A 15,497-nucleotide genomic window follows, 5' to 3' on the forward strand; every position below is an offset into this window, starting at 1 on the left:
AGTTCAAGACCAGCCTGAACAAAATGGTGAAACCCTGTCTCTATAAAAAATTGGCCAGGTGAGGTGGCACGCAGCTGTAGTCCCCACTACTCAGGAGGCTGAGGTGAGAGATCACTTAAGCTTGGGAGATTGAGGCTAGAGAGAGCTGTAATTGTGCCACTGTACTCCAGCCTGAGTGACAGAGTGAGATCTTGTCTTAAAAAAAACAAAAAAGTTAAAGAAGAAAGAAAAAAAGTAAATATTTCATTTCATCTTTTAAAATTGGGCTTACAAATGCAGAATGACCTATATTTTAAGAAGGGACTGAAGAAAGGTTTCAGAGAAGAAAAGAATATTGTCAGGGTGGGGCAATATTTGCAGCATAGAATAAGGTAGAACTCTAGGAGAGGCTTCTTACGACACAGGCTGGCACTTCTCCCATCCCACCACAGAGAGTAAGAAGGAATGTATCAGAAGTAGGATAAGCCCCAGACATACGGGCAAATGCACATGTCCTCCATGTGGGAACTATTCCCACTTTGGCACTGAGCAAGCTAGTAAACTCAACAGAAGTTCACATAAATTGTCAAAATGTTAGCAAGACCATGACTCCTGGATAGACAAACTGTTTTACTCAAAGTAAAATAAAATGCAGCCCTGAGACAACGTATGTATCCTGTATTATCTTTTAAAGTGCATGTTTCTTGTGTATAGATTATCTCAATCCACAATCCTCAGAAATCCATCAAACACTAATTTTGATTAGAGACGTACTATGCTTGAAAACCCTTGTTTTTACTTACATTTCTGTAGCATTACATTGGCACCTACACATGAATAGTTCGTATGTGATCCACTCAAAGAAGGGTGAACATCAAATACTGCTATCCACATTCTGTAGGGCTTGTGGAGTTTCCATTCTCCACGCCAAGATATCTAGTAATTTAAGTGTTGGAAATGGGACCCAAAATCAGGTCTCATCACTGTAAATCTACGGAAAATGTCATAATATGGGGGTGGGGGAGGGGAGTAATATTTAAATGATAGTCAAGACATGTGAGTTTTATTCTTGATACTTAACTACCACTACCTAGTAAGGCAACCTTAAAAAGATCACTGAATTTCTAAAGGCTTCATTTTTCTCATCTAAAAAAGGAGAAATCTGGACTAGATGTTTCACACTTAAAAACAGTTATTAAGTCATAAAATACAGGCACTAGGAGATATGAGATAAGTAAGACTAAGTTCTTTCCCCTAAAATAACTTGCTGGTCAGTGAATGACACATGCACAGGAACAAGATAACCAAGAAACAACGTGTTAACAACAGAAGACAATAGATTTAAGAAGGGCAGAGAGGAGTAATTTAGCAAGGAATAGGGACGGGAATTAAAATCTGAATTAAGTCTTAGAAGACAGAAAATTATCCAGGCAAACAGAGGACCAAAGGACATTCCAATCAAAGGGAACAGCATAAACAAAGCCTCAGAGTGGAAAAGCAGCATAGGTTGTAAAGGGAATTATAAACAGTTCAGTATTGTTGATACATAATTGTAGAGCAGAAGAGAGATGTTGCACGAGTTGAAAGTAGAGGCAGATTGAAGAGATCTATGATGTATTAAGGAAGCTTAACTTTATCCAGTAGGCAATGATGATCCAAGGCAGAGCTTTCACAGGGGAATGGCATAGTTATGATATAATTTCAGAAAGATCACTTTGATACCCATGTGAAGAAAGAGTATGAGTGGTACAAACTAGAAATAGAGAAGCTAGTTAAGAATCTACAGCAGATATGATGAGGCCTCATTCTGGGGTGATTACAGAAAAGGATAATAGGTTCAAGAAATATGCAAAATCAGCAGGATTAGAAATGGATTGGGAGTGGGGTAAAGATGTGAAGGAGAAAAAAAGGCATGGAAAGCATCCATGTTTTTGATCAGGCAGAGACAGAACTCAGATACTGAGTATAAAGGAAGAAACGGACAAAACTATCTTGAGTTTAGCTTAGGACACACCCGGCCAAAATATATCTAAGTATAGATGTCCAGCAGCCAATTGAACAGAGTAACCTAATGCTCAGGAGAGAGGCCCAGTCTAGAAATTTCAGTGTGGGCGTAAGCTGCAGAGAAGGTTGTAACTGAAATCCCAAAAGTCAAGGTGTCCGCGCAAGGGAAGGTACAAAGTGTGAAGGGTCTTCCACCAGAACCCTGATAAATTCCAGAACTGTGCATTAGCCTAAGGGGTGGGGGGAACAGGAGAGAGGTATACCCCAGAACACAGTGGTGAGAGTGGTCACTCCAAGAAGGAGACGTATATCAACAGTATAAAATGCAGCCAGATACAAATCCAGGAAAAATAAGAACTGAAAAATGTCTACTAGACTTACTGACAGGGTTCATGACATGATCTCCCAAAAGACAGCACCTTAGCATTTGAGAAAACAGCGAAAGCAAGAAGGTCATTCTTACCCTCCTCTCATCCTTCTCACCTGAGACAGGTCATAAAACTTGGCAATAATTTTTTTACCTTCCCATGAAATAAGTCATAAGATCCCCATATGAGAGATACCCACCCTATACCCAGAGGAAAGGAATATCCTTATTTCTGAAGAAACAGGGACAGAGAAAAGAATCTGACAAACAAGACTTACTAAGTTTCCTTCAGTTTATTACCATTATAATGCCTTAGTCGCTGTGACTATCCACCTCTTCATCAGCCCTAAGCATAAAAATACACAAGTTTGGCCAGGCATGGTGGCTCACTCCTGTAATTCCAGCACTTTGGGAAGCTGAAGCAGGTGGATTACCTGAGGTCAGGAGTTTGAGACCAGCCTGGCCAACATGGTGAAACCCCATCTCTACTAAAAAAAAAAAAAAAATACAAAAATTAGCCAGGCATGGTGGTGTGCGCCTGTAATCCCAGCTACTTGGGAGGCCCCGGGCGACAGAGTGAGACTGTCTTAAAAAACAAAACAAAACAGTTTATGTGTGTTTGTTTGGGTCTTCATTCCAAAGGCTGCATTGTCACATAAAAGTTTCATTATTGAAATTTTATATTATTCTCTTGTTAATCTTCCTTTTGTTATAGGAGCCTCAGCCATGAACCTAAAATGGGAAGAAAAGATATTTCTCTTCCCCTACATTAGCAATTAACTGGTCACTCAATAATTTATTATAAGTAGTTTCAATCAAGTGAGTAAGGGAGGAAGCTAGACTGCAGTGAGATACAAAGTGAAAACAATGAGTATAAGACTAGCTTTTTGAAAAACTTAAATCAGGAGGGAAGCAATTCAAAATTTAATTAAGATTGAAAGTTCTCAAGCCCCTTACATTTCTCATACTCCGTTTTTTTCCATATAGATAAAAAGCCTATTTTTGTAAAATTTCATTAAAACCCATATTGATTAAATATGAAATAATATCTTTATTTATCAGAAAAACAAGGGACTCGAACCATAGCTAGCAAAGGGATATATATGTATATACGTATATACATATATGTACATATACGTGTGTGTGTGTGTATATATATATAAAACATTTCCCAACATATCTTAGAAATACCTTGTAAAATTATCTTTTTAACAATGTACTAAAGGGGGCTAGGGCAAAGGGAAAAGCAATGGTGAAGTAACCCTCTCTTGCACCAACTGTTCCTTCTTTAATTCCTCATAAAGACATTCTTCATTGCCCTCTGCCTGGAATATCCTTCTTCTCTGTTTTAATTTGCTTAACTCCTACTCACTCTTCAAGGACCTGCTCAAAGTCCACCTCAGAGAATCACAGAATGTCAGGGACAAAAAGGGCCTTACAAATCCACTGAATCCAAATGTTTCTAACATGCTGATGAAGAAACTAAATAAAGATCAAAGTTTCAGAGAATAACCTGCCCAAGGTCCTATTACTTGTAGCTTAAGGCCAGGGTGGAATTTGAACTTCTTCAACTAGTACCCATTTCAGTAGACCCATTACTTCCTCACGTAATTGTTATTTACAGAATTTAAGACTGCAGTAAGTCAAGCGTTAGTGATAATCAATTTTTAAAAATTTATTTAGTGTAAGATCCATGTTACTAATACTTTTGAAAACTAAGGAGCTGACCTACAACTTACTTGTTAGTTTGAGTCAACTACCTACAGCTACTTGATTATACAAGATTACAGATGTCAAATAATATTTATTTCATGGATAAATAAGCTGATTGTCAGTCACTAAATAGGATCCTTCCCCAAGAGTGCAGCATTTATTTCAGCCTCTGCCAGTGGAAGTGTTGGAGCAGATGTTGGCAGACTGTGACATACAGTATGTCTTTAAAACTCGTTGGGGTGTGAAATTTCATAAGGTCAAAAAATGCTGCATTTTGATCAGCAGATACAAGAATTCTGTACTTTTATAAATTATTTCAGAAAAACCAATAACATTTGCTAGTAAAATAGATAAACTAAAAAGCTACACTGGTTTTAGGTAGGGCATTAAGATAATATATGCTGCTTATGTTCTAAAAGCTAATTTCTATCACTTTAAAGCAAATGCTCACCCAAAAAGTCTTTAAAATGAAAATGTGTTCTTAAGTCAATACAAAATACAATATATTATTTCAGTTGACAATAGGGTTTAAAAAATAATTTTCTATTGAAAGAAAGCCATTATTATCTAATGAGCATTTTGGTGGAAAAGAAGATGTTTTTCTTAACTAACACACATACTTCACAGTGATCTCACTTAAAAAAATATCTATATAAGAATCCACTGATATAAACAGAGAAAGGTTTTTTTTTTTTTTTAAGTTAGTATCCATATCATTCAAATGACTTCACAAATCTTTTAACCCTTTGGTTGTTTTATCTTTTTCTTAAAAAAAAAAAATACAGTAGCCATTCTAACCCACTAACAAGGGCTAACCTGAATAAAACAATAGGAGTAAAAAAAGATCAGGGCTTTTATAATGGTAAAATGAAATTTGTAATATTCAAAGACTTATTTTCTTGAATTTTTTTGTTATATTATTGCACTTTTTAGCTTCAAATATCCCTTATATCTTTTTTCCCCCAAATGTGGCTAATAGATAACATATAACCAAAATCAAAATTAAGGATATTGTCTCATTAAGATTTTAGCTTATTAATACAGACTAGCCAGATCTTAACACAAGTTTATTTAACTTAACGTAATTTAAAACACTTTAGCAAAGTGTTTTAACACTTTAACAAAGAACACTTTAACAAAGAAAGATTCTCTCATTGATTAATTAGTAAATTTGAAAAGTCGGAAGAGCCTGGTAATAACATAACAATAATAATCATTGTCATTATCATTGTCATGTTTCAGTTTATTTTGTGCTATGTTCATGCAAATACAAAATTTCTAAGTAAGTTTTAAACATTTTTGTTAGATATTTGTAAGGAAGAAAAATTTAACTACGAACATAAAATCTACCCAGAAGATGATTTCTAACATAAATCACCTGTTTCTCATCACACAATCAAAAGAGCTAAGATTATGACAGGAAACTGATTAAAATGCATTAAGTACCACAACATCTTATAACCATGCTAAATCTAACAACCAAGTTCAAAGGTCCTTGTTTTTATTTTATAAAGAAAAACTTGAAGTATATATTTGGGGAATTATATTTATCACATTCAAGTTCTACATAGAAATATTAAATTCTATTGCATTGTGTAAGACCAAATATTATCGATAACCTCTATGGTAAGGAACTGAAATTCTATCAAAGCTGAAAATTTCTCTATTAAATAAACACCCAAACTTTTTCACAGGTTTCTCATATATCTTAAGATATTTGACACATAAAATCATAAAAATAAATAAATACAAGGTGAATCAACAATTATAATTAACTTACTTGCCACTGAAAAGTTGTTGAGGGGATAAGGTAAATCCACATCTTGAGGTTTCTCTTTATATCCTATGAATGAGCCATCTGTCTTCAAAAGGAAATATCTTGGCCTCCAGTTTTTTATATATTCTCCTACATGAGGAAAGCACGCATGTTAATGCTGAAAAAAATGAACAGCAGCTTTTATGCAAAAAATAAATTATGGTACAATATATGTCCTACAACACTGGCCTCCAAAAATTTAGTTACGCAATTTTCTTTTAACTTAGCTTACAAAAGAAAATACATAAGCCTACAATTAAGATTCAATAAAAACCCAAACATGCTTTGTTTTTAATGATTTCACACTTTGATAATTCATTTGCACCATTATTCCTTCAGAGAATCATCTGAGTACACATTTTGTTCAGTTTTTCATTTTATCAGATGGTTGTCAGAGCATATTTTCAGCTGCTTTACAAAGCCTTGCTAAATCATCCACACAATATCAATGAATTTCCATTAAAAACACTTATCATAAGAGGGGCAAGAAATAGATGTTTCTCTTCCACTAATTGTGCCTTTTTTTCAAAAAAGAAAGAAAGAAGTCTATTTCCATTAATAAATCTAGACTATAACTTGTTTAAGCAACATTTTATTGTTCTTCATAGAAAAATAACCTTTTTGCAATGCTGTACTTAAGAAAACGAAAGCACATGGGTTAACAGGGCTTTAAACGATATGCAAACACACACACAAACATAATAACTATTAATATATGGTACAGTGTCAAGTACATAATAGTCAATAAATGTATACTTTATTAGAACTTAATATAAGATACCACCTAGCCACCAAAATACACATTTTTAGCAACCACATTACCATTTGCTTACCTACTAAAGGACAACTTCTAATTTTAAGCAACAGAGGTGCTCCATGATGCTACAAGAGCTAGAAGGCTATCTGGTATTGATTCCGTTCTATACTGGTTATTTCTACCTGCTGATTAAATCTCAAATGCTTAGGCAAAGAATTACAAAAAAATTGAAAACAGTTCAATTTTCCCTATAAATCAGCTTCTTCCTGTGACCCAAACTCAAACCCAACATCTGACGGCTCCCCTCATCACAGGTCAATACTGCCATCAAAAGTCTCTCTGATTGAGCCCAATCTAATTGAACCCTTATTATATTATATCTACCCTTCTGTTAAAACTGTTTTTCCCCACTCCACTCATTCCCCACTTCCATCCTAATGTATCTATCACCTCCAGCTTAATCTTGTGTGTACCACTTTATCACTTTTCTGCTCAAAATATCCTGTGACTCCTTACTACTTACTGTAAAGTACAGTCTCTTACCATAAAGTGTAATCCAAATATTTTACTATAAAAGGCACTCTCACCCCAACATGTATTTCAGATGTGGAATCATTCCTCTCAATCAGCAATTCTTAAACTTCTTATCTTAGAACCTCTTTATACCCTTAAATATTACTTACAGCACCAACAAATTTTGTAGAATTTTATCTATGTTTACTGTATTTGAAATTGAAAATAGATTTTATAAATTTTTACTTCATTTGAAAATAAATTTATTACATATAACAAATAATACATTTTTATAAAAAATAACTATTTTCTAAAAAAAAAAAAAGAAAGAAAAACGCAAAGACTGGCACTGCTTTCCATTTTTACAAATCTATTTAATGTCTGGCTTAATAGAAGACAGCTGAATTTTCTTAACTGTTCCTGCCTTCAAACTGTTGCAGTATGTTGTTTTGGTTTAAATTTAGGGGGAAAAATCTGGTTCAAACAGATATGAAGCTGAAAAAGGGAAAAATATTCAGATAGTTATGGATATCATTCTTTGATACTACACCAGAATTCAACAAGGGATAATTTCTAAAAGGTTAGTTGCAACGTAGAATTTGAAACTTTATCAATGAACTTTCTGTACTGTTATGTGAAAATCCATTGATCTATATTGGACTTTGAATGAATCTTTAACACTGTATATAATTTTATAACATTATGCATTGGTCACATAGAAAACACTGGCTTATCGTGCTATGCTGATCTTCCTAATGTTGACACATTTCATTATACAATCACATTTGTTATCAATACCAGTCTCACGAAAAAAGTAAACATTGGAAAGCTGACAAGCTCATGACAACAGATCTGTTTTCCCAAATTTAATCTTTGCTTAAAAGCTCAATTTCCATCAGTGACAGCATATACTGTCAGTTGTTTTCCTTGCAGTGATAATTCTCTACATGCCCAAGCTGGTACCTATCACTTAATGCTCACTCATGATTTATTAAACAAATGAATAAATAGAGGATATGTAGATCAGTGTCTTCCACATAAGTATGTAAGGGCAAAAATTTAAAGAAAAAAGAAAAAAAAGTGATGCCCCGCTTCACTTCATTTTACTGAAAAAATACGGCCGTAATATTAATAAGCACATGACTTAATAAGCCAAATTTATAAAACTAGAATGCCTAATACACAATTACCATGTTGAAAAATAAAATAATTCCTAATTGCTCTTATTTTTCCATTTCATTTATTCCTATATAAAATTCAAAATCATTAGGTATTAATTCTCCAATTAATGACATATTTACACTTCAAATGTTGTACAGCAATAAGAGATTTATACTGGTACAATATGCTTTAACTCTGTCAAGGTAAATAACAATAGTTTAATAATTATACCAAAGATAAAATGAATCAAATCCATTTGAAAAATATAAAAGAAAACACGGAGTAATACCATTTATTCTTATTTTAAAATAGTACTGAACACACTTATTCAAGAAATGTAAAATTAAAAGAAATCAAACTTTCAATTCTAAGCATAATTTTCCTCTATGTACATCCTCAGATGAAAAACACAGAAACATCATTATATAAATCTTATATCTTTTTTATTAAGCCAATTTTTTAATTTTTAAAATATTTTCTGTGATCTATAGCAGGACTTCTGGTTGCCAAAAAGCTATTTAAAAATAAATGTATTATGCATCCTTTAAACATAATACAGTATGCCAAGAGAGTGATATACTCACTCACATAGAAAAAAAATTTAAAGGTAAAAATTTCCCTTCTTGCTTAAAAAAAGTATTATTTCTCACAAACTTTCAAATAATTTTAAATTGAGTCAGTTAATCAACAATTATACTGTCATACTAAGCCAGAAGCAGATCTCAAACTTTCAATGAAGACTCCTGAATCTATTTTCTTGTCATTTTTCATCTATAATATGAATGAACTTTCTGAGAAGATGCTTAGAATGCATTCATTATTAATTTGTTACAGAGGCTGGACCAAAAAAAAAAAAAAAAAAAAGACAACTTAATAGAGCTTAATTCAAGTATTATACCAGGTTTCAGGTGCCTAACTGTTCAAAAAGGAACTGAACACTTTCGTCTCTAGCTCAGAAGTTGAGGCAGTGAGAGTTCAGATGAGGCACGTGTTGTCAGGATGTTCTAAAATATGGACAGAAAGTCCTAGCTTTTATGAGGCTAAGTACCCAGAACAAAGTACCCTCCCTGCCACCAATCCTTTTAAGACAGACTGCTAAAAGTCAATCTTATATTTTAAACACAGAATTTGCATCTAAGTTTACACATGATGCATTAAACCCAAATTGCATTGTACTTTTATGTTTATGGTCCATAGGTTTCAACTAATTTAAAACACAACCTGGTTATATGGAAAGTCTTGCCAAAAAAGAAGGATTTATGATGTGCCAAGTATCCCAAAGAGATTGTTCTCTCGACATCCAATATACATCTAAATAGTAATGGATAGTCAAGATAAACCTTCAGCATGCACTGCAGTCACAACTGGTTAAGACTTTCAACCCAACCTCTTCTACTTTATATATATATATGTATCTTAATGGGTGCTTCCACTTCCTTCTCACACTCTTTGGCTGGAAGCTATATCTATGTTGAAGTATGCTGTTATCAATACCAAAACAAATACGTTTCCCAACAAGGATTCTGGTATACTGGCTTCTGGTAGTGAGCTGAATGGTGGACCATTGGTTGATGTATATACCCTAAACCCAGGACCTGTGAATATTACCTTATGGTAAAAAAAAGAATGAATATTACCTTATATGGCAACACACGTGATTAACGATTAAGGATTCTGAGAAGAGGGGCTTCCCCTGGAGAATTACCTGGGTAGGCCCTAAATCCAACTACAAACGTCCTTTTAAGAGTAAATTGAACACACAGAGAAAAGGAAGGGGGAATGTGGCCACAGAAGCAAAAAATCGGAACTATGGGCCAAAAGCCAAGGAGCACCTGGAGCCACCAGAAGCAAGAAGAGAAGACGAGTGGGTTCTCCCCTGGAGGCTTCTCAGGGAGTGTGAACCTGCTGACACCTTGATTTGTAACTTCTGGCCTCCAGAATTGTGGCAGAATAAATTTCTGTTGTTTTATGCCACGCACTTTTTATTAATTTGTGACAGCAGTCCTAGGAAATACAGCTCCTAAAACTATGACCAATGGCTTTCTAACAGAGCCAAAAACTACTACTTATTCATCGAGTTCTTGGCATAGGACATGTACAGATTCACAGTTAGTACCTTCTGAATGCAAAGAGGAAAATCCACATCACTATTGTAAATGGTACAGAATCCTATTTGTGAATTATGAGGGCGGAAGAAACTGTTTGCTAGAATTCATGATTTTACTTAGTCCTAATTAACTTCAGATTCTGGACCTTTGCCACCTTTCTTACTTCACTTAATAACGTATTTCCTGTAGTTTGTTAAAACAAACGATCTCAATGGTTTTGAGTAAAATTTGGCCACAGAAAACATCCTGAATTTGCACAGCTGAGTAAAAATACTGCATTATTTTGGAACTCAGGCTTAGTCTTTTTTTTTTTTTAGACAGAGTCTTGCTCTGTCACCAGGCTGGAGTGCAGTGGTACGATCTTGGATCACTGCAACCTCTGCCTCCCAGGTTCAAGCGATTCTCCTGCCTCAGCCTCCCAAGTAGCTGGAATTACAGGTGCACACCACCACAACCACCCATTTTTTGTATTTTTAGTAGAGACGAGGTTTCACCATGTTGGCCCGGATGGTCTCGATCGCTTGACCTCGTGATCCACCCGCCTCGGCATCCCAAAGTGGTGGCGTGAGTCACTGGGCCTGGCCAGGCTTAGTCTTTAATAACAACCTGACATGGGACCTTGTATGAGTTTAGATTCATGCTCACTTTCCACCTAAAAGATCTGAATAGGATATTCAAATAGATCGTCTTTATCATGGATTATAAACATTCAAACCAGAGCTCACCAATAAAGTTTACAGTGTTCACTTCCTACCATTCATCTGATAACAAAAAACTGTATTTTTACTTAATAATCTTCAACCTAAATTAGTCCATATGTAAAGATTTTATTTCATTGTTCATCAACACTCTACTGAGAATCACATTTTGATTTTTTAAAAGCTGAAGTCTTAAGTGCCAAAGCAGAAGCCAAAAGTGTATGTCTCTGAACTAAACAGTGATTGATTAAAATGTGCAAATAGTCTTTCATCTTGACTAAGGAATATCTAGATTTGTTCAGACATGCGAATGGAAAGACTCTCAGAAATAATTCAGACTGGTGACCTCACAAACAGATCATGTTGATGAATATTTGATTTCATTTTAAGGCTACATTGTGTTCCAGAACCTAGTTCTAATTCTAACTTCATGAAAGGTAGAAAGATGTGAGGTGAGCTGGGTACTGGTTGAGAATACTGAAGAAATACTCATCTCTACCTTCAACTGTCATGGACTATGCTGAAAACACAATCAGGTAGATTCACTGAGATGTAATTAAACAAATATAGATACAATCCAATTGAAAAGAAATCTATAAAACCATAGCACTGTTTTTCACAAATCCCATAAAATTCATTTGAAATTCATTTAGTCCATTTAGAATTCAACTAGAAACAACACAATCACCATTTTAAAAATATGCTTCTTACCTAAGATAAAATGCAAAAAAAAAATCAAGACCCTAATTACCAAGAGTTGTTTAGCAAACAAAAATTCTAATTTTCCGATACAGGTGCTAGCTTTTTAAGATACCACTCATACTTGTTGTAACAGGCTTCAAAGCTAATCACTGCATAAGGAAGACGGTGGGAGCATCCTCACATGTATGTCAGAAATAGATGTTACTGTTTTATCATAAAGCTAGAACAAGTATAAGCTTAGCTTTCCTCAGAATGCTGTATTTTAAATATTTAATTTTCATGTTTAATCACAATCAAAGTCACAAAGTTTTTACCATGTATGATTATTTGTCCTTATACATCTCTGAGGAAAAAAAATGTATAGTTTTACGATGTATGATTATTTGTCCTTATCCATCTCTGAGGAAGAAAATGTATAGATTACATCTATACTTAATGCCTATGTTAATGAAAAAATCACCTCTTTCGCAATCTTTATTATTTACAGAGGGAGAGAGTCATAGAATTTATGCAAAAAAAAAAAAAAAAAAGAAGAAGTTGGCCATACTGTCAATGTGAAAAGCATGTGGTCACATTTTCAGAACAAAATAAATTTTAATTTAAACAAATGCTATGTTGTGTAACAAAAGGTACAACAAATTGTCGTGGTCAACAAACTTCTCAAATTACCCTTCAGTTTTTTTCCCACTCAAGCTCATCATTAAAATGCTCTAGGTAGAACAATGTAATGGTTAAGAGAAAGGATTCTGGAGTCACACAGCTTGGGTCTGAATCCTAATCATATCATTTATTAGACGCATGAACCTAACCTCTCCACATCTCAGTGTCCTCATTTGAAAAAACAGAAATCATAGTTTTTATCCACCAAAAGGGTTTTTGTAAGGACATAATGTAAAAGCCCTTAGAACATTACCTGGCATATTTGAAGTATTTGATTTGTTCGTTATCAAATGATACTAACACCACTTATAATGTAATTTATAATCCATCTACAAACCACACATTAAATTTTCTACTAATCATGATTGCACTTATTCAGAAGTATTTACATAAATGAGGCAACAATTAATTTTTTTAAAAGTCTCTTTGGCTAGAGTCAGATATATAAAACATGTATCTTATGTAAAGAAATGAAGAGGTTCTCCAACATCTAAACACAGTATTAACTTGACTAATACTTTTACTTCTTTTGGATATCAGAGGGGTAAACTAGTCTTCCAAAGAAAAGAGCAGAAGTCAGATTCTTCTGAATTTTTATAAATGATACACGCAAATGTACAATACCATAAAAATATAAACATTTTATGATTTTCAAAGAGCAGCTTTAAATCAAAAAAAGGCAGTTTTCAGTAAAAATAAATGTACATGCTTTAAGAAACTATCTTTGGCAATATTCCTTAAATAAAAGTCTTCATAAGTCAATTTTTACCTAAGACAAAAACAGATATAATGTTAATTTCAGCATAAAATCTATTTAATTTCATAATTCACAATGTAGTAAATATTTAGTTGCTTGTTGACAGACACCAAATTTTCACATATGAACTACCTAAAAGAATATGGCAAAATCTTTTCTACTAATGGATTTCATAATATTAGCACAAAAAATACTGACTAGTCCATAATTATGCGATATATCTTATCAGTAATCAATTATAGTTACTGAAGAAATGCATGATGATAAATATAAAACATTTGCAGTCTTTAAAATTACCAACTACAGTTTTATACAGAGGAGTACAATTAGCTCTAAGTGGAAGCCTATTCATGTCTCTTGGGGAGTCAAAGAAATGTGCTTCTCACTCAACTTATCATAACCTTATTTTATTGACGTCTTAAAAATAATCATGGGCCAGGCGTGGTTGCTCACTCCTGTAATCCCAGCACTTTGGGAGGCTGAGGCAGGCAGATCACTTGAGGCCAGCAGTTAGAGACCAACCTGGCCAACATGGCAAGACCATCTCTACTAAAAATACAAAAATTTGCCGGGCGTGATGGCAAGCGCTTATAATCCCAGCTACTCGGGAGGCTGAGGCAGGAGAATCGCTTGAACCCAGGAAGCAGAGGTTGCAGTGAGCCAAGATCACGCCACTGCACTCCAACCTCACTAACACAGTGAGACTCTGCCAAAAAAAAAAAAAAAAAAAAAAAAAAAAAAAAAATCCTGAGGAATTTTGTTTCTATTATCTACATTGCAATCAACTAGTGTAAGTTTTCAACTGCACAGGGACAATATGAAATGTAACTTTTTAAATAAAAGTGGGTCAGGCACGGTGGCTCACGCCTGTAATCCCGGTACTTTGCGAGGCTGAGGCAGGTGGATCACCTGAGGTAGGGAGTTCGAGACCAGCCTGGCCAACCTGGGGAAACCCCATCTCTACTAAAAACACAAATATCAGCTGGGCGTAGTCGCCGGTGCCTGTAATCCCAGCTACTTGGGAGGCTGAGTAATGAGAATCGCTTGAACCCAGGAGGCGGATGTTGTAGTGAGCCGAGATCACGCCACTGCACTCCTGCCTGGGAGACAAGAGAGAGACTCTGTCTCATAAAAAATAAAAATAAATAAAGTGATTTTGCATATTATAGGTACTTATTCAATATATATTGATTAGCTTTTCCAACTCCTGAAAACCTGAATTTTTAGGTTATCGTTTATCTTTTACTGAGTCTTGAAACACGTTCTTTCCTTGCCCTCAGGCAACTTAGAGTGTTAAATTCTATTCTGATGTCTACACAATGTCTTCGACCGCTTGTCATGAAGCAGCTTTGGGTGTGTGTTGATGCTCTGTGAAAACTGAGCAGTGTCTAAGCATTATGAACCCCTGCCCAGCTCGCTCATTTTAAGGTGCTGCTGCTCAAGAGCACCTAGATCAAAAAAGCCACTTTAAACATCTTCACTTAGATTTAAGGAAAACAGGCGAATAGTTATTCAATCAAAAACACTCAGTGAGTGTCAAAATATATACAAGCACTAAGAAGGCAGCAATAAACGATACAAGCATAGTCCCAGCCCTGGTGGAGCTTAAGTCTAGAAGGCAGCTGTGAGAGGTGGAGAAGAAAAGGGGATGAGTTGACTAATTAAAATTTTAAGTGAAAATTTCTCCCATTTCTTTAACCATTCTTAGTGATCCGTAATGTCATACTAGCGGATGGCAACAGCCCCTATTCCTTGGCATTTCTAAATAGCATCTCAGGTGGATTCAGAAAAAGGTAGTCGATGATATTTGTTGGTTTGACATATAACTGTGGGGAAAGGACTGGGAAGAATATCGGCGTAGGTTTCTTCAGTTTGCTGCTATGTTGATTCCAAGATGAGGCACTGCACCCATTCCTCCTTGAAGCCTCATGGTAACACAAGCAAAAGCATGGTAATAGGTTTATGATGCTTTCATCTAGAATAATAAATAACACATCTTTACGTTTCAGGTTTTAAGATATTGCCCATTCTTGTCTTTCTCACCGATTTCTGCATAATACTGATTAATAAGGTCAGATTTTTAAACACCTGAATTTCTCTTTATGGTTATTTCACCCAGGTGAAATCTGGGTCATTGAGATGTTTGTCTGCTCTTGGACTGGTCAATGTTGCCACTGCAACTGGCCACATGGAAGGTGTTTACAATTTTTGTGATTTTGTGTTGTGCTTCCAAGATGCCTTAAAGGCTTTCCAGATGTACCC

The 15,497-nt window shown here is 34.8% G+C and overlaps 1 protein-coding gene across 7 annotated transcripts in view; it reads right to left on the reverse strand.

Annotated features, from left to right (window-relative positions):
* AKT3 (AKT serine/threonine kinase 3) overlaps window positions 1-15,497 on the reverse strand; it is a 362,334-nt gene that overhangs the window by 199,763 nt on the left and 147,074 nt on the right. For 6 of the 7 annotated variants that reach the window (XM_050771497.1, XM_050771487.1, XM_050771526.1 and 3 more), the window contains one exon: window positions 5,844-5,969. The exons of the other annotated variant lie outside the window; for it this stretch is intronic. In XM_050771497.1, coding sequence (XP_050627454.1) covers window positions 5,844-5,969 — 126 coding nt within the window. The remainder of the gene's footprint in view (window positions 1-5,843; window positions 5,970-15,497) is intronic. 7 annotated transcript variants of the gene reach the window in all.

Source organism: Macaca thibetana, chromosome 1 (assembly GCF_024542745.1).
Source record: "Macaca thibetana thibetana isolate TM-01 chromosome 1, ASM2454274v1, whole genome shotgun sequence".
NCBI lineage: Eukaryota > Metazoa > Chordata > Mammalia > Primates > Cercopithecidae > Macaca > Macaca thibetana.